This window comes from Chlorocebus sabaeus, chromosome 20, assembly GCF_047675955.1.
Source record: "Chlorocebus sabaeus isolate Y175 chromosome 20, mChlSab1.0.hap1, whole genome shotgun sequence".
Lineage (NCBI taxonomy): Eukaryota > Metazoa > Chordata > Mammalia > Primates > Cercopithecidae > Chlorocebus > Chlorocebus sabaeus.
The window spans coordinates 123,584,277-123,604,716 of NC_132923.1; the positions used below are offsets into that span (position 1 = coordinate 123,584,277).

Consider the following 20,440-nt stretch of genomic DNA (forward strand, 5'->3'; position numbering starts at 1 on the left):
ACTTTAGAGTTTAGATGGAACATTAAATCAGGCTGTTATTGTAATTGTATTGTAATAGTCCAAATTCTTAATAAAAATCTTTTAAATAAGTGTTTTCAGTCTTCTGTTTTTATTTACACTTCTTTGATTTCTGGAGCGAGTCGTTTCATCCATTTGTCTTCTTTTGTGACAGTTTTTTCTCTGCACGGCATTCCCTCTTGTAAGCACTCTTCGTACCTTAAGAATTTACTCTTTGGCCTAAATGCTGCTGGCATTTTTTTTTTCCTAGTTGGCACCTACATCTTTCTTTTGCAAATGAACAAGCTATATCAGTAGTCAAACTTCTTAAACTTGTTCTCTTTGACGTCACATTCACAAACCCTTCCTCAAGATCACATAAATATTCACCTATATTTTCCTTATGGTATTGTTCTTATGTTTAATATTTCTATTTGTCTTACATTTATTTTGAAATATTATAATAAAAGAGAAATATAATTTCCCCCCCCAAAACATTGGCCAATCACCCCGATAAATTCTCTTTTCCCTATTGCTTCAAAACCAGCTCTCATTGAGACAAATCTTTTCTTTCTAATACTATGTCATGGCTGGGTGCAGTGGCTCAGGCCTGTAATCCCAGCACTTTCGTAGGCCAAGGCGGGCAGATCACTTGAGGCCAGGAGTTTGAGACCATCCGAAAAAACATGGCAAAATGCTGTGCCTATTAAAAATACAAAACTTAGCCAGGCATGGTAGCACATGCCTGTAGTCCCAGTTACTCAGGAGGCTGAGGCAGGAGAATCCTTTGAACCAACGAGGCAGAGGTTGCAATGAGCCAAGATCGTGCCACTGCACTCCAGCCTGGGCGACAGAGCAAGACATGGTCTCAAAACAAAGAAACAAACAAATAGTATGTCATAGTTACAGGAGAAACTTCTCAGCACAAGGCCCAGCTTAAGTGGTTAAGTGGCCTGGACACTGCTAACTGTCCCCTCTCCACGTGGCCCTCTGTCTGCAGACTCTCCAGAACCTGTTTCTAAATCCGTGCTCTCTTCACTGTAAGCTCCCAATTCCTCCTCACATCACTGACAGCTGCTGAGTTAAATCAGTGACCAGGGAGTAGCTAGAATAAAACTCAGTGTCTAGGGCAAGGAGGAAAAGTAAGTATGCAAACAGGTGCATTTGGGGTTGTTCAAGATCTGGCACTGACGCAGCATTGGAAATTCCACTTAACGTGGAAGATACCTCATTGTCCTAACACCCTCTCACTCACATTTACTACTCACAATGTAGGGTTTACACGGTGTCTCCCAACTGACTTGATTTCACAGCAGCGCTGTGGTGGCTAGGCCCTTGGCCTGCCTTCAGAAAGAATCTTGTTAGGCCAGTTTAGCAAGAATCCCCCCAGCCCAGACATCTCTTAGGAATTTTCCACCCACTGACCCCCTCATTCTGCTTATGGGCTACAAACCCCCCACTTTTCCTTTTACCCAGAAGTGAACCTGAGCTCTCTTCCCTACTGCAATGGCCCTTATTACAGTGGTCTTGACTAAAGTCTTCCTTACAGTTTTAACAAGTGTCAGAATTACTGTTTCTTTAACAAGGTTGGAAGTTAAGTGATGTGGCCAAACGCGGTGGCTCATGCCTATAATCCCAGCACTTTGGGAGGTCAAGGCAGGTGGATGACCTAAAGTTAGGAGTTCGAGACCAGCCTGGCCAACATGGTGAAACATGGTATTCTGCTAAAATTACAAAAATTAGCTGGGCGTGGTGGCACAGGCCTGTAGTCCCAGCTACTCGGGAGGCTAAGGCAGGAGAATCGCTTGAACTGAGGCGGAGGCTGTAGTGAGCTGAGATCGTGCCATTGCACTCCAGCCTGGTTGACAAGAGCGAAACTCTGTCTTAAAAAAAAAAAAAAAGTTCAGTGATGTGCCAAGTTCACGGGATTCATTAGCGGACACAAAGCCCAATGTTCTGACCGCATCCCTGGACTCACACATACAACTAAAAAGCAGCTGTGCATTTTCGTGATGTGCTCCTCTGGCAGCTTTGGGCTAAAATGCCTGCTCCCTCCCTCCCTGGGTTTTGAGATCCTTCCCCTTCTGCCCACGTGCCATCCTCATCTTCCCAGAAATCAAGTTCCTGGTAGTCAGGAACCATCGCTTCCCCTGGCACCTCACTGCCTCTTATGAAATCCCATCTTGTTAGAATCTTCCAGTCTTATTTAATGACCACAGTCTTGACTTCCTCCAGTGTGTCCCCTTCCCAGGAGAAATCTGGATGAATCTAAACTTTCAGCAACAGCAGGTTAGAAGGAAGGTGTGACTTGCTCTAAAAGGAGGTGTTTCTTTGAGCAGCAGCAGCCCTCTCTCCTCTGAACTGTGCAAGTCAAGGCAGCAGCAAAAACCAAGACTGAAGCCTTCGTGAGTTCACCTCTACAGCCTCAGCTCCCAGCACTTGTATTCCTTCCACAAATGTTTACCAAGCACCTGCTATGCATTGGGCCACGTTCTCAGCACTAGAGACAGAAGTGAACAGCTAAGGCTCCACTCTCAAGGACTTGAGTACTCCTGGAGTGGGGTGGGGTCACCATAAACAAATAAGCAACACATCAAATAAGCTATTAATCCTAGCACTTTAGGAAGCTCAGGTGGACAGATCACTTGAGGTCAGGAGTTCGAACCCAGCCTGGCCAACATGGTGAAACCCCGTCTCTACTAAAAATACAAAAATTAGCCAGGTGTGGTGGTGCATGCCTGTAATCCCAGCTACTTAGGAGGCTGAGGCACAAGAATCACTTGAACCCAGGAGGTGGAGGTTGCAGTGAGCTGAGACTGCACCACTGCACTTCAGCCTGGGTGACAGAGCAAGACTCTGTCTGAAAAAAAGAAAGAAAAAAAAAAAAGCTTCTTGAACATATAAGATAGCTTCCCTCATGCCTTCAGATCTCTGTTCAAAGGGCACTTTCTGGCCAGGCACATCGGCTTATGCCTGTAATCCCACTAGCACTTTGGGAGGCTGAGGCCGGCGATCACGAGGTCAGGAGATCGAGACCATCCTGGTTAACATGGTGAAACCTCGTCTCTACTAAAATACAAAAAATTAGCCAGGCGTGGTGGTGCACACCCGTAGACCCGCACACCCGTAGTCCCAGCTACTCAGGAGGCTGAGGCAGGGGAATTCCTGGAGGCTAAGGCACAAGAATCGCCTGAACCTGGAGGCGGAGGTTGCAGTGAGCCTGAGATTGCGGTACTGTACTCCAGGCTAGTGACAGACGGAGACTCCATCTTGGGAAAAAAAAAAAAAAGAGGAGGGGGGCACTTTCTTGGACTGTCCATTTAAGCGAGTACCCCTCCCCTCTTCCACAGCACATATACCTGAGTGCTTATCCGCACCCTGCTACCTACTCACTACTTGTCTGACCTACTGGAATATAAGCTCGATAAAGGCTGCTTCATCTCAATGTCCACAATGCCTGAAATCCCTGGCACATACCAGGCACTCAGTAAGCAGCTGTTGAGTGAATGGGTGAGTTCCAGACAGGGGAACAGCCGGTGTTAACTAACCCCGAAGCCCAGAACGAGCATGGGGCGCTGCACGGGAGGGTGGGTGGTCAGTGTCGCCGGGTGGAGGGGCTGAGGAGGACACAGATGGGGCTGAGAGGTGTGGAGCGGTGGTTCTGTAGAAGTGTGTAAGGACGGGGTTTCAGTTGTGTTTGGAGTGTGAAGAGAAGCCAGGAGATGTTGAGGAGGGGGTGACCTCAGTTGAGTCCCAGAGGCCACTCTAACTCAAGTAAGTGAGTGGACTGTGTGTATCAGGGACGGTGCCAGGATCAGGCTGAAGCAGACAGAAGCTTAGATTCTTTCTGTTGTCAAGACAGCGGAGAGGGCTTGGTGCTTACACCAGGACACTGGCAGTGAGGAGGGAAAGAACTGGGCAGGTGATGGCTGGGAAGTATTTGAAGTCATTACCCACTGACAATCAGAAATAAACGGGGGACAGGCGTGGTGGCTCATACCTGTAATCCCAGTTTTTAGGGAGGCCGAGGAGGGCAGATCACCTGAGGTCAGGGGTTCGAGACCAGTCTGGCCAACATGGCAAAACCCTTTCTCTACTAAAAATACAAAAAATTAGCTGGGTGTAGTGGCTTGTGCCTGTAATCCCAGCTACTTGGGAGGCTGAGAAACGAGAATCACCTGAACCTGGGAGGCAACGATTGCAGTGAGCGGAGATAGTGCCTGCCACACACTCCAGCCTGGGTAACAGAGTAAGACTGTCTCAAAAACCAAACCAAACCAAACAAAACAAAACCAAAAAAGAAAAGAAATAAACAAATGCGAACCCAGTAGAATCCTTTTTTTGAGGCAGGGCCTCCCTCTGTCACCCATGCTACAGTGCAGTGGCACAATCTTGGATCACTGCAGCCTCGATTTTCCAGGCTCAAGTGATCCTCCCACCTTAGCCTCCCAAGTAGCTGAGACTATAGGTGTGTACCACCATGCCTGGCTAATTTGGTTTATTTTTTGTAGACCATGGGGTCTCACTACGTTGTCCAGGCTGGTCTCAAACTGCTGGGCTCAAGCAATCCTTCCGCCTTGGCCTCCCAAAGTGGGAATTCATTTTACCACCTGTCACAGCTCTACTGACAAACAACATTTAGGGTAGAAACAGATCTACTGAACAAAGTAAGGCTATCCCTTTGCGGTGCTGAGTCTTTAGATGGGGACTTCATCTTGTTAAGTCCTCTACATAAAATTTAGCTAAGGAGCTCCTGTGCCATTTCCATCTTGATGTGAGGGAGAAGTTTCTTCCACTCCTATTTCTGCGGACCTGCAGCTCCCTAATCTGACTGCTGGAGCAGTTTCTACAGCATTTTTATCCTCAACTGGTGACGCTGATTTTTAAAGTAAACAAGATACAAGCTGAGTTACCCTCGGGATTTTCAAAGGAAACCTAGGGTATTAGTCAACAGATTAAAGAAGTCTTTCATGTTGCTCAGTGTTTTCTAGCATCTTGGGCTGCCCTAGTGTCTAAATGCACAAATGGGCCGGGCGCAGTGGCTCACGCCTGTAATCTCAGCACTTTGGGAGGCTGAGGCGGGCGGATCACCAGGTCAGGAGATAGAGACCATCCTGGCCAACACGGTGAAACCCCATCTCTACTAAATATACAAAAAATTAGCTGGGCCTGGTGGCGGGCGTCTGTAGTCCCAGCTACTCCGGAGGCTGAGGCAGGAGAATGGCGTGAACCCTGGAGGTGGAGCTTGCAATGAGCCGAGATCGCACCACTGCACTCTGGCCTGGGCCACAGAACAAGACTCCATCTCAAAAAAAAATTTTTTAAATAAATAAATAAATAAATAAATGCACAAATAAATATGTCTTTGTAGATGGATGATGAAATGGTATTGGAATGACTTGTGGCTGCTGAGAAGCAGAATTTTTTTTAATTCATATTCTAGGAAGTTCTGATTTTCCCCTATAAAACAAACTCTAGGATAACTAATAATTAATTCTAGCACCTCCCCAATTACATTTGAGATAAAGTTATGCTTTTGAAGAGATGTTAAAATGTCTATTTGGAAGACAAAAACACCTACTTCTGTTCCTTTGCCCAGACACAGGCTTTTTTGTATGTTATTTTTCTATCACATCTCAAAACTGAGCCCGAAAGCCTGAAAATAAACACACCCCAAACCGTAGAAAGGTGCCAACCTCCAACATTTTCCAGCCTCTGCCAACCACCCGCTGCAGTCACTGAGGTGCTCACATCTCTCTACAGTCCTTCCGCTCAGTTCAAAAACGTCCCAAACTTCGCTGCTTGCTGTTGCTTCCCTTAGTCATCATGAAGTGGGTTCCCACAATCAGGAGAAAGGCATTAGAATTTTCCCTCTCTCAACCACACCTTTTTTTTTTTTTTAAATGAGACGGAGTCTCAGCTCTGTCACCCAGGCTGGGTGCAGTGACGCGATCTCGGCTCACTGCAAGCTCCGCCTCCCGGGTTCACGCCATTCTCCTACCTCAGCCTCCCGAGCAGCTGGGACTACAGGCGCCCGCCACCTCGCCCAGCTAATGTTTTTTGTATTTTTAGTAGAGACGGGGTTTCACCAAGTTAGCCAGGATGGTCTCGATCTCCTGACCTCGTGATCAGCCCGTTTCGGCCTCCTAAAGTGCTGGGATTACAGGCGTGAGCCACCGCGCCCGGCCTCAACCACACCTTTTGAGTTGCCCCTTGTGTCCCATAGCCTGGTCTATCTCCTGACCTAGTGTTGAAGCCTTCCTTTGGAATATTGATGTTTTGCTTACAGCCACACCACCCTGAACACGCCTGACCTCATCTGGGCTACTGATGCAACCACTAACTTTTGAAGTCCCAAAGCTTCTTTACACAAAGAAAGCCACTCCCTAACCCAGAGCTGTGGGCCCTCAACTTCAAGCGGCCACTGGGTGTGATCCGCATAATCACTGATGTGGCCCGTGAACTTTCTTCCCCCTTCACCCCTTCCATGGAGCCTGGTAAATTGCTTACTGGACCAAAAGTTTGGCCCTGGAAAATCTAGAGAACTGTGAATTAACCTAGGGTTTGGCCTTCCTGCCACTGTGCACCCACAGACATGTCCCCTCACTGAATCTTCCTCCAGGCATACATAGCGCTAACTAAAGTCCACACTGCCCCATAGATTGCTAGTCTGGCACCATGGTAGGTATTTAGTAGATGCCTGTTGAGTGACAGCATAAGTACATTTATACATTCAGGTAGAATATTTTTTTCTGAGACAGGGTCTCGCTCTGTCACCCAGGCTGGAATGCAGTGGCGCGATCTTGGCTCACTGCAACCTCCACCTCCTGGGTTCAAGCGATTCTCCTGCCTCAGCCTCTCAAGTAGCTGGGATGACAGGCACCTGCCACCACACCCGGCTATTTTTTTTTTATTTTTAGTAGAGACGGGATTACATCATGATGACCAGGCTGCTCTCGAACTCCTGACCTCAGGTGATCTGCCCGCCTCAGCCTCCCAAAGTCCTGGGATTACAGGTGTGAGCCACTGCACCTGGCCGGAACACTTCTTTAAAATTATCTTCTGTATTTATAATGTCCCTGCCACTGTCCACCAGGCTTCACCCCCGAGTTGTTAAACACCTTCCCCTGTAATGAAAGAGACAGTGTAGCTAAAGATAGCACAGCACCTGCGAAGGGGAACTTGGCTGCACTGCCATTCAATTTCGCACGAACAGCGCCATGCCCACTCACTGTGGCAGGTCCTGTCGGCCCCTGCAGGCTGAGGCCAATGATGAGATGAGACCTGACTGTGTGCTATCAGCACTGGGGGCATGTGACTCTTCCGTAAAATGTAAGAGAAGCATGTCAAAGCTGAGAAGATCAGACACGTGTCACTAGTTCCTCTGGAGAAATCAGGAGAAACCCAGTACGTGAAGATGTGAAACCACGTTCCCTGAGTTCAAGCTGGGAGGCAGTCTGCACAGTACCGCATGCCCTAGACTTTGCTTTGGGCTCTTGGTGGGCAGGGGGGTGTCCTGTCTGGGTCACCTCCCAAAGTTGAGGGCAGCATTTTCAGGGTTTCTGCAGCTGAACTGGGCAATGAAGAAGATGGGCCAGTGAGAGGGACTCCATTTTCCTTTCAATAGCAAGGAGTCACGTTAAGTCACTAGGCAAATTGAATATTGATGTTTTGCTCACGCACACCATCAAGAACGGACAGGATATAAGATCCTTACGACATAATACAGGTATGACATTATCTCTCAGTCAGATCTATCCTCTCTCCCCTTTCAAGAGGGAAAGGAACTGAAATCTCATGTGTATCTTTCACAGATCTTTGCATTTAACCTCTAAGGCAATCCACAGGGTGTTTTAATAACGAGTGCTATTTGTTGGATTTACGGGAGACTGTGCAAGCTGTGGTGTCAGGTGCATGCTCTCTTGAACTTTTTTTTTTTTTTTTTTGAGACGTAGTCTCGCTCTCGCCCAGGCTGGAGTGCAGTGGTACGATCTCGGCTCACTGCAAGCTCCGCCTCCCGGGTTCACGCCATTCTCCCGCCTCAGCCTCCTGAGTAGCTGGGATTACAGGCGCCCGCCACCACACCCGGCTAATTTTTTTATTATTATTTTTAGTAGAGACGGGGGGGGGTTCACCATGTTAGCCAGGGTGGTCTCGATCTCCTGACCTCATGATCCGCCCACCTCGGCCTCCCAAAGTGCTGGGATTACAGGCGTGAGCCACCGCGCCCGGCCGCTCTCTTGTTCTTTACAGAAGTCTCACAAACTAGTATCATCTCATTTTTTAGCTGACAATGGTGAGGCTGAGAGGTTAAGTCAACTGCCCATGAAATGAGCAAGTGTCAATGTATGGATTAGACATTACCGTCTATTCAGACTCTCAAACCCATGCTCCCAACCACTGTGTCTTCACAGGCACCAATTACTCTTGACAAGCTCCTGGTTATATTCCTCTCTACTCCTAAAGAAAGGTCTGGAGTAGCCTGAGCTGCCCTAGATGGTGGCTTCTGTAGATTATTGAGGAGGGGCTGCCAAGGGCACCTGCAGGTTCATCTTTTAGCTCTATCAGTGCCCTTCCAAACCCCACCTATCCTTCATTGCCCAGGGAAGAGCTCTTCCCTTCAGAGCTCTTCCACATTGCCAGGAGGAAGTAATTTCCTCTAAACTAGCATAGAAGTTGATAACATTTTGGCATTTACTACCTTCTCCCTACCAGCATCTACAAGTTCCTTGAGGGCAAGGCCCCACCCTGCTGTAAGTTTATGACCCAGCCACTAGCACAGTCTCCGCTGCCCATGAATGGATGAATGACATTCATCGTTTTCAGAGTTCATGGGAGTGAAATCAACACACTCATCAAGCACAAACATGGCTCAGAACTGTTCCGTGTTCACATCAGAGGCTGCTGATTACAGCTTCAACCAAGATTACTCAACCTGGGGATACGTTTCTCTCTTGACCAAAGCAGAACATTCTCAGTTCAAGAGGAAATGAGTTCACAGTTTCGTAGACTGAAATCACAGCTCTGTAATAGACTTTTCTGGAACTCAGCTAAGGCTGGTGTCATGAACATTCCCCTTCTAGGCAGGGCCACTTAGTACCTAATGACAAAAACCTGCTTTAGAAGTGCTGTCCTGGAGCAGAGCTTCTCAGTGGGGTGTGTTTGGGAAGCGCTTGCCGTCTGCTGGGAAACTGAATGGAAATCTGAGCTGATTCACTCAGGGCTGTCAGCTGAGCAGGCCCTGATTTTGCAAGAGTGACACAAGAAGCCCCTTTGCATCTGACCTCACCGTCCACCCCACGCAGCTCAGACAGCCCAGCTGTGAGCCCAGGAGGACGAGGCCTGCAGGAATGTGCAGAATGTGGCCGTTTCCACTAGCATCCCTTGGCCTCGATCCCAAGCCTGGTTTAGGACCTTGAAGTGTGCTTTGGTAGATTTTTAGAAAGTAGTTGTTTTTGGCTAAGAGGATCTCTTCTGTTCTTCCCTTGCCATTTTTCTCCCTTTGCTCTAATGTAGGGGGAAATTCGGGCAGCAAACTTCATCTCCAGGGCTTAGCTCTGACACTCTTTAGATGACTATCTTCCCAGGTATTCATCAGATACATCAATTTGGATGTCTTACTATTTACCTCAAACTCACCATGTCTAGAACCAGGCATATAAATGCCTTTTCCTTACCAAGTTAGTTCCTAATCTCTCATCTCTCCTGATTTTTTATGCTTCTATTATCTGCTTTCTGTCATTCCTATGTGTCTATCCTGTTTCCTCCCTCTTCTTACTGCCAAATGCTTACTGCGTACCTACCATGTGCTCTTTTAAGCACTCTCTTCTCTAAGGGACAAGATATGTACACAAATAATTAAAATAGAGAGGAGAATCACCAAAGCAATCTTGGTAAAGACAAAGTAGACTCATACTTCCATTTCAAAACTCACCATAAAGCTGCAGTAATCAAGACGGTGCTACTGGTAGAAGCATAGACATATAGATCAATTTAATCCAGAATTAAACCTATACATTTGTGGGTAATTGATTTTTCACAGAAGTGCCAAGATTCTTCAGTGAAGAAAGAATCATCTTTTTGGCCAGGCACGGTGGCTCACGCTTGTAATCCCAGCACTTTGGGAGGCAGAGGCGGGCAGATCACCTGAGGTCGGGAGTTTGAGACTAGCCTGACCAACATGGAGAAACCCCAACTCTACTAAAAAATACAAAAATTAGCCAGGCGTGGTGGCGCATGCCTGTAATGCCAGCTACTTGGAGGCTGAGGCAGGAGAATCGCTTGAACCCGGGAAATGGAGGTTGCGGTGAGCCGAGACCGTGCCATTGCACTCCAGCCTAGGCAACAGGAGCAAAACTCTGTCTCAAAAAAAAAAAAAAAAAAAAAAAAAACCATCTTTTCAACAAATGGTACCTTGACAACTCAATACCCACATGCAAAAGAATGGAGTTGGGCCTCTACTTCATGGCCCACACAAAAATGAACTCTAAATGAATCAAAGACCCAAATATCAGAGCTAAAACTATAAAAGTAAACCCCTGTAAGCTTGGACTAGGCAATACCTTCCTAGATGATGCAACGCCAACAGGACAAGCAAAAAAACAGACACATTTAACTTCACCAAAATTTTAAACGTTACTCAATGGTCGCTATCAAGAAATTGAAAGGACAACGCACTCCATAGGATGGGAGAAAGGTCTGCAATTCATATATTTAAGGGTTTAATATCTAGAATATATAAAGGAGGCTTTCAATCAACAACATAAAGGCAATCCAACTGTAGTGAGCAAAGGATTTAAACAAACATATCTCCAAAGATATACAATTGGCTAAGAAGTGCAAACAAAGACGCTCAGCATCACTAATCGTTAGGAAAATGCAAATTGAAACTACGAGATGTCATTTCATATGCAGGAGAATGGCTACAATGTAAACACACACACAGAGAAAGAAAACAGTGTTGGTGAGGATGTGGAGAAACCAGAACACCATGCATTGTTGGTGGAACTGTAAATAGCGCAGCCACTTTGGAAAACAGAATGTCAGTTCCTCAAAAAGTTGAACAAACTTGGTGTGGTGGCAGGAGCCTGTAGTCCCAGCTACTTGGGAGACGGAGGCAGGAGGATGGCTTCAGCCCAGGAATCTGAGGCTGTAGTGAGCTAGGATTGTGCCACCGCTATTCGGCTGGGGTGACAGAGCAAGACCTCATCTCTAAAAAATGTTTTTAAAAAGAACGAAATTCTGGTGCATGCTATATAACATGGATGAACCTTGTAAGCATCATGCTAAGTAAACGAAGGTCACATATTCCATGATTCCAGTGATAAGAAATATCTAGAATAAGCAAATCCATAGAGACAGAAAGTAGATCGATGGTGGTCAGGGTCTAGGGTGAGAAGGAAATGGGAATGACTGCTGATGGTTTGGTGCTTTCGGGAAAGGGGAGTGATGAAAATGTTCTAAAATTGGTCCAGCGCGGTGGCTCACGCCTGTAATCCCAGCACTTTGGGAGGCCGAGGCAGGCAGATCACGAGGTCAGGAGATCGAGACCATCCTGGCCAACACGATGAAACCCCATCTCTACTAAAAGTACAGAAAAATTAGCTGGGCATGGTGGCGGGCGCCTGTAGTCCCAGCTACTCTGGAGACTGAGGCAGGAGAAAGGCGTGAACCCGGCAGGCGGAGCTTGCAGTGAGCCAAGATTACGTCACCGCACTCCAGCCTGGGCCACAGAGCAAGACTCTGTCTCAAAAAAAAAAAAAAAAAAAAAGAAAGAAAGGAAAAGAAAAAGAAAAAGAAAATGTTCTAAAATTGATAGTGGTGATGGTTGCATAACTCTGTGACTATACTGAAGACTACTGAATTGTTTGCTTTAAATGGATTAATTTTATGGTATATGGATTAATATCAATCTAAACGTGTGAATATAGTCATGAGTGCTCTAAGAGGTGACTAGTAACAAGTCAGGAAATGCTTAACTGTAAGTCTTGCTGGCTCTTATTCCTAGAAATTTGGTCTCACTGGGAGCAGTGGCTCACGCCTGTAATCCCAGCACTTTGGGAGGCTGAGGTGGGCAGATCACGAGGTCAGAAGTTCGAGACCAGCCTGACCAATATGATGAAACCCCGTCTTTACTAAAAATACAAAAATTAGCCAGGTGTGGTGGCGGATACCTGTAATCCCAGCTACTCAGGAGGCTGAGGCAGGAGAATTGCTTGAACCTGGGAGGCAGAGGTTGCAGTGAGCCAAGATCATGCCACTGCATTCCAGCCTGGGCAACAGAGTGAGCCTCCATCTCGGGGAGGGGAGGGGAGAAGAAAAGAAAAGAAAAGAAATTTGGTCTTATCCCCACTTTCTGTTGTCACCACATTTTGCCTCTTTACCTCCTGACCCCCACCCCCACCATCGCACCTGCCCCTAGACTGGTCTCACAAACTAGATTCAGTCTCCTATGGCTCCTTCCTCACTAATTATCTTCTGACAACCAGCATTCATGAGCCACTCCCATTCTCTATTTCTGCCTACAGAAAAAGATCCGCCCTTCTACTCAGCATGGACTCATCTGTCTCCCCAATTTCCTGCCTTTGCCCAACTCAACTTTCCTAACTCCCAGCCTTCACCACTCTTGCCAGCCCTCAATGCCCACGACTCTTCCCACAAAAAACCCGGACTGATCTAATTTCCACGCATTTGCTCAAGCTGTTTCTTCTGCCTAGACCAACTGTCCCTGCTACCTGGTCCAACCAACCCCACCATTTTTCACAGTCAAACTCAACTCGCATCTTCCCCACAAGGCTTTTTCCAGCTCCTCCCAACTCCAAGATTCTCTCTTATCTCTAAATCCCTAGCAACAGACAACAGCATGTGCCATGCAGGACACGACTTTATCTGTTGCCTTGTATGTTCCTTCTACATGTGTAGAAAGTACACACCTGTCTTGCCTCTCTCTGCAAGCTGCAATCACAGCGTATGCTTCCTCTCTAACTTAATGTGTGTGCTCTGTAAATGCTTAAGGGGAGAGGGACAGCATCCTTGATTCGATACTCCCAGCATTGAGTATACTCATCATCGGTATTATGTATGCAACAAACAAAGTTAATACAAGCCGGAAAAAATATCATGTTTGTAAAAATAACAAGCGGTGGTCGGGCGTGGTAGCTCATGCCTGTAATTCCAGCGCTTTGGGAGGCTGAGGCGAGTAGATCACTTGAGGTCAGGAGTTCAAGGACAGCCTGGCCAACATGGTGAAACCCCGTCTCTACTAAACATACAAAAATTAGCCAGATGTGGTGGCACATGCCTGTAATCCCAGCTACTAGGGAGGCTGAGGCAAGAGAACTGCTGGAACCTGGGGGGTGGAGGTTGCAGTGAGCTGGGATCACAACTCCAGCCTGGGCAACAGAACAAGACTCCATCTCAATCAATCAATCAATCATTCCATCAATTCATGTGGTTTGCTGCTGTAAGGTAGTAAGTACTTGAAGGAATCAACCTCTCACTTTTCTGGGTGTCCTCAGTGGCACGGATTCAAGCTATTCCAAGCATAGTTGATTGTGCAGTTAAATGGTTAGGGGTGTGGGCTCTAGGGTTGAGCAGCCTGGGTTTACATCTCACTGCGGCCATTTACAAGCTCCGTGTCTGTGTGTGGGCTACTGAACCTCACTGAGTCTCTTAATTCCTCTATAAAATACAAGAAGCTCCAGCCGAGTAGTCTGTTGTGAGGACTGAATTAAACAGGGCTTAGAAAGGGGTTCACACACACTAAGCGCTAGCTGTTATTATATTGTTAGTGCTATTAACATCAGCCATTCAGAATCTAGATCCCTTAGCTTTACAGATTCATATTTAATCTTATGGGGAGATTTGGCTCAGAACAAACTGTTTCCCATTAGCCAAGCTCATAAGAGGCCAGAAAACCAAATAGTTTATTTAGAACAGGAAATTGTTTTCAAACGCTTTGTACGCATATTTGCTGTCCAAGGCATGCCCTTCTCAGGAATCAGATACCTCCAAGATGCTATTTTTCATATTTACAACAAAAGCAAAGGATGGAGCTATTAGGTGGAATAAATTTCCAGACTGTGACAAAACAGAGATCTCTGATTCATCATAGAACCACCTTGATTGAGATCAGAATACCCCCAGACACCACACATGACACCTTCCCTACTAACTACAAGCAGGGTTAGGGTTTGCCTTGTTCCCCACTGCCTGACTTACACTGTAGCTATTCAATAAATATTTCCTGGCTGGGTGTGGTGGCTCACAACTGTAATCCTGGCACTCTTTGAGGCCAAGGCAGGTTCAGGAGTTTGAGACCAGCCTGGGCAACATGGTGAAACCCCATCTCTACTAAAAATACAAAAACAGTCGGGTGTGGTGGTGCACACCTGTGGTCCCAGCTACTCAGGAGGCTGAGGTGGGAAGATCGCTTGAGCCCGGGAGGTCAATGCTGCAGTGAGCCAAGATAGTGCTACTGGACTCCAGCCTGGGTGACAGAGTGAGACCCTGTCTCAAAAATATACATATACATATATATTTTTTATATATGAATTTATATATAATTATATATTTATAGGTGAATTTATATATAATTATATATGTATTTACATATGAATTTTTATATAATTATATACATTTATGTATATGAATTTATATATCATTGTATATTTATATATTATATATTTACATGTGAATGTATATATAATTATAGATATAATAATAAATATTTGTTAAATCAGTTAATTCTTTGGGCAGGGAAGGTTTAAACATCAGCAAATTCTCTTTCTTCTCTTCTAAGGCAAATGGATTCCCTTCTCTTTTGGGCAGGACAATATTTGCTGTATCGCAGCTTTTTAAATACGAGTTGTGTTGTGTTCTCCTGGATAGAGACACCCTGATGAACTGTGGGAAGTGCCCTGTTCTCATCAACATGTGAAAAATATTCTCGCATGCCCCTTTCCTGCTTCCCATTTACACTCTGCGTAACTGGCATTTGTACATGCTGCAAACATTAACAATGGTGATTATTACCCCAGTGGCTCAGGGTTGGTTTCCCTCTACTGCCTGGGACACTTTGTGGCCCGGACCTTTTGGACAGGGGTCAAGAGCACATCTTTCTCCGGATGTGTGTGTGTGTTTGGTGTGGTGGGGGGAACTAGTTCATTAAATTTAGCATTGCCTCACAATGTCAGCTTTCAGCTCCTCAACTACACGAACGAGTTGGCCATACCTGCGTACTTCCCCCTGGACTTAGCTTGATTCACCTCAAAGGACAAATCCATCTTTGAGTAATTCTCAAGGCAAAGACACTCAGCCAGATGAAAAGGAGGGTGAGCCCTCCTACCTCTTTCGGCTGACACTCAGGGGAGCTTGCCATCAACTGGCTGGCTGCCAACAGGCCAGTGGACGGGCGCTGGGGTTAGACATGTGGGAAGGAAACAGTCACCTTGTTTTCCTGCCTTGGATGGAACTGGCAGAATTCCAGTTATTCTCTACCAGGGCTCTAGCTCACAGCCCCTGTATAAAATGCCTAATCACGGAGCTTTATTTCTTGCCCAGCAAATGAGAATCCTAAGACTCGTCACAATAACTGTCCACTTGGAAGTGTCCAGCACCCTCCATCAGTTGATTCTCTTCAATAAAACGTGTACACCGGGTATTTCCCTGAGAGGTTTTGGGGCACCAAGAGTGGCAAGGCTTCCTGGAAGAGCCCTACAGGATCCGATTCAGATTCGTCAAATGAATTTCACCAGGGTACTCCTGAGTAGTTGAGTTCTCGCCCCCTCCTTCTCCTCCCCCTGTCGTATTTCCACAAGTTATAACCTGGCATGCCTGCTGTCCAAAGCCAGAAATATGACAAATATTCAGATAAGCCGATGGAATTTAAAAGTGCATGTTGACTGCTTTGCTGGTGAGGACTACAGGGCACACTTTAGAATGTGAGGTGTGCCTCTCTCAAAAGTGCATGTAGTTCAAATTCTGCATCTAGTAACACACCAAGAACTCAGGAAATGCTTAATAACTATTTGCAGAATGAATAAACAAATCCTATTTTAATGTATTGTGACAATTTCATTCTTAAAAGGATATTATGGGGAGCATTTAATGGAAAAGAATTTTCATATCTTTAGAAAATTTTGTTTTTATGTTTAAGGGGCTTAAAGTGAGGTTAACCTTTAATTTCAAGCTCAATCTCTTTATTTTTTGTTTATTTATTTATTTTTTTGAGACGAAGTCTTGCTCTGTTGCCAGGCTCGAGTGCAGTGGCGTGATCTCAGCTCACTGCAACCTCCGCCTCCCGGGTTCAAGCAATTCTTCTGCCTCAGCCTGTAGCTGGGACTACAGGCGCACACCACCATGCTCAGCTAATTTTTGTATTTTTAGTAGAGATGGGGTTTCACCATATTGGCCAGGCTGGTCTCGAACTCCTTACTTCATGATCTGCCCGCCTTGGCCTCCTAAAGTGCTAGGATTACAGGCGTGAGCAGCCACTGTGCCCAGCCCTTCTTTTTTTTTTCCTCTCTCTCTTTTTTTTTTTTTTTTTTTTTAATGGCAGAGTAGTGTAGTAAAAAGAGCTTGAGGTTTGAAGTTAGACCTATTTTTCAAACCCAGTTCTGGTATATTCCAAGATAAGAGCACATAATTTACAGGTGTTACAAGGATCCAAAGAGGTAGCTAGAAACATTCCTAGCACGTGGCGGGCGATGAGAATGGAAGGATGGTCTTGTCCTTTTTTCTTGGTCTGACCCTCCACTGTCACGCCAAGGCTTGGGGTCCTTATAATTCTACAGTGTAGAGTCACTCGCGTGCTGCTCATTTTACAGAAGCCAAAGAAAGTCAGGGGTTTAGTTCCTTCGGCCACGTCCAGACTCAGTCTTCTCATGCCTGGACACACTTTTTAAATTGTGCTTTTCTATATTCAATGCTATTTTGGATCTTATACACCAGTGCAATGCAGAGGCCGCCCTCACAAAGCCTCTAACAGACCTGATCTTTATTAAGTGCCTTCAGTGCAACAAAAACTCTTAACAACTCAGGAGGATTTCAGGGCCTCCAAACTGGCAAGCGTTTCGGGGAAATCACAGGGAAATTTGTTGGCCGCATGATTAATCCTGGGTGGATTGGTCCCGGAAAAGCACATGTGGGTTAGCAGCGAGCAGCAGCTTGCAGAATCTCACAAAATAAACTGTCCAACGAAGAGGCCCCGAAAACGTGCCTTCCCGATGAAAGTTCAGCATGAGGGTGGGGCCTGACAAAGGAAGAAAACGCCAGATGTGTGGACAACAGACCTCCTTTGAATCCACTAACACCCAAAGAGATGACACATGGGACCAGATTATAAAACTGAACCAGATTATAACGCTGGAGGAGGGAAAGCCAGTAGGGCGTAGGATCTTATGAAAAGGATCATAAAATTCATCACCGTAATTACCCCCCAGCCCAGCTCCCCAACAAAAGCCAACCATAGCCTCGCTCAGTAATGTTATTCATCCATATTCAAGTCGCCTCGCTCATTATTCTCAGACAAAAACCCTGCTGGGCCTCTGCTCCTCTGGCAGCCAGGCAACTCAGCACCCACCCTCACTCAGCCAGCCCCCCATACCCCTTCTTTCTTTAGTAGTGGAGTTTCCAGCACCAACGATGGTTTTTCGGTTTTAATGCCATCTTTTAGGAGTACCTTTGACATTCAGGAGCTGGCTGAAGAGAATCACAGCTAAAGCTTCCCTGGGCAAAAACAAAGGATGTTACCCAGCCACTTTTTCTTTAGCAGGGAGGGCTGAGATGCTGAAGTGAGGGCACTCCCTCACTTTGCCCTGGTGAGCACAAAACGGTGTCATTTGCACATTGTCTCGCCAGAAAGGAAATGTAACTGAAAATACAGAACTGTATATATTCCAGTGGAAAGAGAAGTTCCAAAGATAGGACTGCCACGAATAACCCATGGCCCCTATAAAAAGAGTTGCTCTGTCCCTTTGAAGCAGACAGCCCAGCACAGAGCAGTACACTCTATCATTTCCCTGAGATTGGGCATTTTTGTCTGTGTGGACAACTGTAGGAGCCCAGGTTAGGAGCACCCCTCCTGCAAACCACTCCCTCTCCAAGAAGTATTCCTCTGGGCCTAGGCCTACGTTGATCCTCAAGTTTTCGAAAATGTTTACTTTTCACAGCACAGCTCAGCAACCTCCAGCCCCAAAGATCACGAATTAGCTTACAATTCCTTCAACCAACATTTAGTGAGCAACTACTATGTGCCAGGCATTGTTTTGGCTGTGGGGAATCAAGGCTGGATGTCAGCTGCGTCCTTCAGAACATGTGTTCTATTGAGGAAACATAAAAATAAAAACCCAAGAAAAGAAACAAAATGTTGACAGATGTCAACGGAGATCACCAACACAGCAACCCAGCAGGAAGAGGTAAGCCTCCAGGAGAGGACAAAGGAGAATAGAAGCTGTGGACGCCCCCACCCCTACATGGGATCCAATACATTTAAAGCCTAAGGAGTCAGCAACAGGCATTCGGCCACTGTTGTTGTTGCCCAAGATGAACACGTGGCTCAAACCCACTTAAACCTCAATGTTCATAACGTGTAACAATCTTCATGCACTTGTACCGCTCGGAAGCCTCCACTTGGATCCTTTCCACACACACCATCCTCTCTAAAGAGGATAAAGGAAGCCTCTTCCAGTCCACTGGTGGGGTGCTGAGGGCGTCCAATAGGCAGGGCACCAGACTAGGCAGTCTCAAGGGGGACCAGGGCCACCGCAGAGGGGGGAACCCTCCTCTTGGTCCCAGCCCTCCTGAACGTCCCTCCCCATTCTATGGGGCCAGCTTGTCCCGAGGCGTGCGTATTCCTCCAACACACCGCCCTATGGTAAGGAAACCCCAGGCACTGCTGCCAGCAAGCCGGGCTGCCTACTGTGAACCTTCCACCCGATCTCTCTGGCGCAGCCGACTCGGAGGGAGGCCCCCTCTGCTGCCCACCTCGCAGCCTGTGGATTCCGGGGCTCCTCCCTGCACACCCGCGCAGCTGTGTCTTTGGGACCTGGCACCGGCTAAGCCGCTCCCTCTCCTCCTCCAGCGCTGAGCAGCCTGGCACGCACACACCCTCAGCTCCCCCGCGCTCCCCGGACAACCTCGAATAATACCAGGCCCAGGCATTCCAGCAAGTCTCTGCTCGCTCGTCCCCATCAGCGACCGCAGGAAGCCACTTGCGCTGGGTCTTACCTCCTTCTGCCAGGACCCAGAGCGATGCGCTTCCCAAAACGAAGAGCAGAGCTGACACCTTCCACATCGTTCCCGTTGAGTTGCTCTCCTAGGGGCCGAGCAGCAAGTTTCTGCGCTGGGGGAAGATTAAAAAGCGCCGCGGCCACAGGCCCAGCCTGGAGGAGCGCGACGGTGGGGGCCGGAGCGGTGGAAGCAGGAGCCCCGGCGCGGGAGGGTGCCCAAGCTTCCCAGACCCCAGGCAGCCGGACAGCAAACTTTGCAGTTGAGAACTTTTCCTAGCGGAGTCAGCATTTATCTCTCCCGAGGAGGCGGGGGAGCGGGGTCGGCCGCAAGGTGGTCTCCGTCCGGGCGCGCTAGGCCCGCCCTCGGGCTCTGTTTGGCCGGCGCCAAAACGATGATCTCAGGCCAGGTTTAAAGTTACAGGGCCGCAGCTGCGGGGGCCGCCAGGACTGTGCGCCCTGGCAAAATAGGCTTTTCTTCTGCTCAGCAACAGGAGGGAAAGGGACCACATGCAACAAACGTGGTTTTAAAAATTATATATAAATTTTTAAAAACCTATATTTATTATTCTTTTTTTTTTTTTTCTTTTTAAGAGCAAGGCACAAGTCTGTTTTTCTTATTATGGGCAGAAGTGAGAAGTAAACTGTTCCTTGAGTGGCCAGTAGTTTTAGAACCAAGCATGGGGTTGTGCCTGTAAATATTGAATTTGATGGCTTAAAAAAAAAAAAAAAAAAGTTGGCCGTCATCTGGGTGGGCCGGAGGCGGCCCGCGCTGGTCAATTGCGCCCTTGTCCCGGGGACGGGAGCGGGCGGGCTCCGGGGGGCTGCCCCAGAGCTGGCTGGTGGGGGAGTTTGGCAGAGCGGGTGGCTTTGGCAGTTTTGAAACAGAGGCTGAATTCCATCCGCCTCTCCCGACCCGGAGATCCAGCCCTGCGATGCTGTGGCCCACCGGCGTGCGCAGTTGGATTAGGCCGGGCCAAGCGGTGACCCATCTGGTCGCCAAACCTGTGTCCCCTTCCAGCCTGAGCTCACCCTCTTTATTCCTGAGTTTGCCCCCATAATCCTCACTTTACTGGTTTAAGCAATCTTGCCTTGATCTCAGGTACCAGATATCAGCAACGAGAGAACTTACGTCTTTCACTTTAATTCCTTCTGAATTGTTGGAATTAAAAAAAAAAAAAAAAAAAAAAAAAAAGAACAAGAGTTTGGGAAGTGGT

At 47.1% G+C, this 20,440-nt stretch overlaps 1 protein-coding gene across 1 annotated transcript in view; it reads right to left on the bottom strand.

Moving 5' to 3' along the window:
* Positions 1-19,628, bottom strand: part of PDPN (podoplanin) — a 35,824-nt gene extending 16,196 nt beyond the window's left edge. Inside the window, exon 1 of the mRNA XM_007980479.3 lies at positions 19,225-19,628. Within this exon, the coding sequence (XP_007978670.1) occupies positions 19,225-19,291 (67 nt within the window). The 5' untranslated portion in view covers positions 19,292-19,628. The remainder of the gene's footprint in view (positions 1-19,224) is intronic.
* Positions 19,629-20,440: the final 812 nt, after the last annotated feature.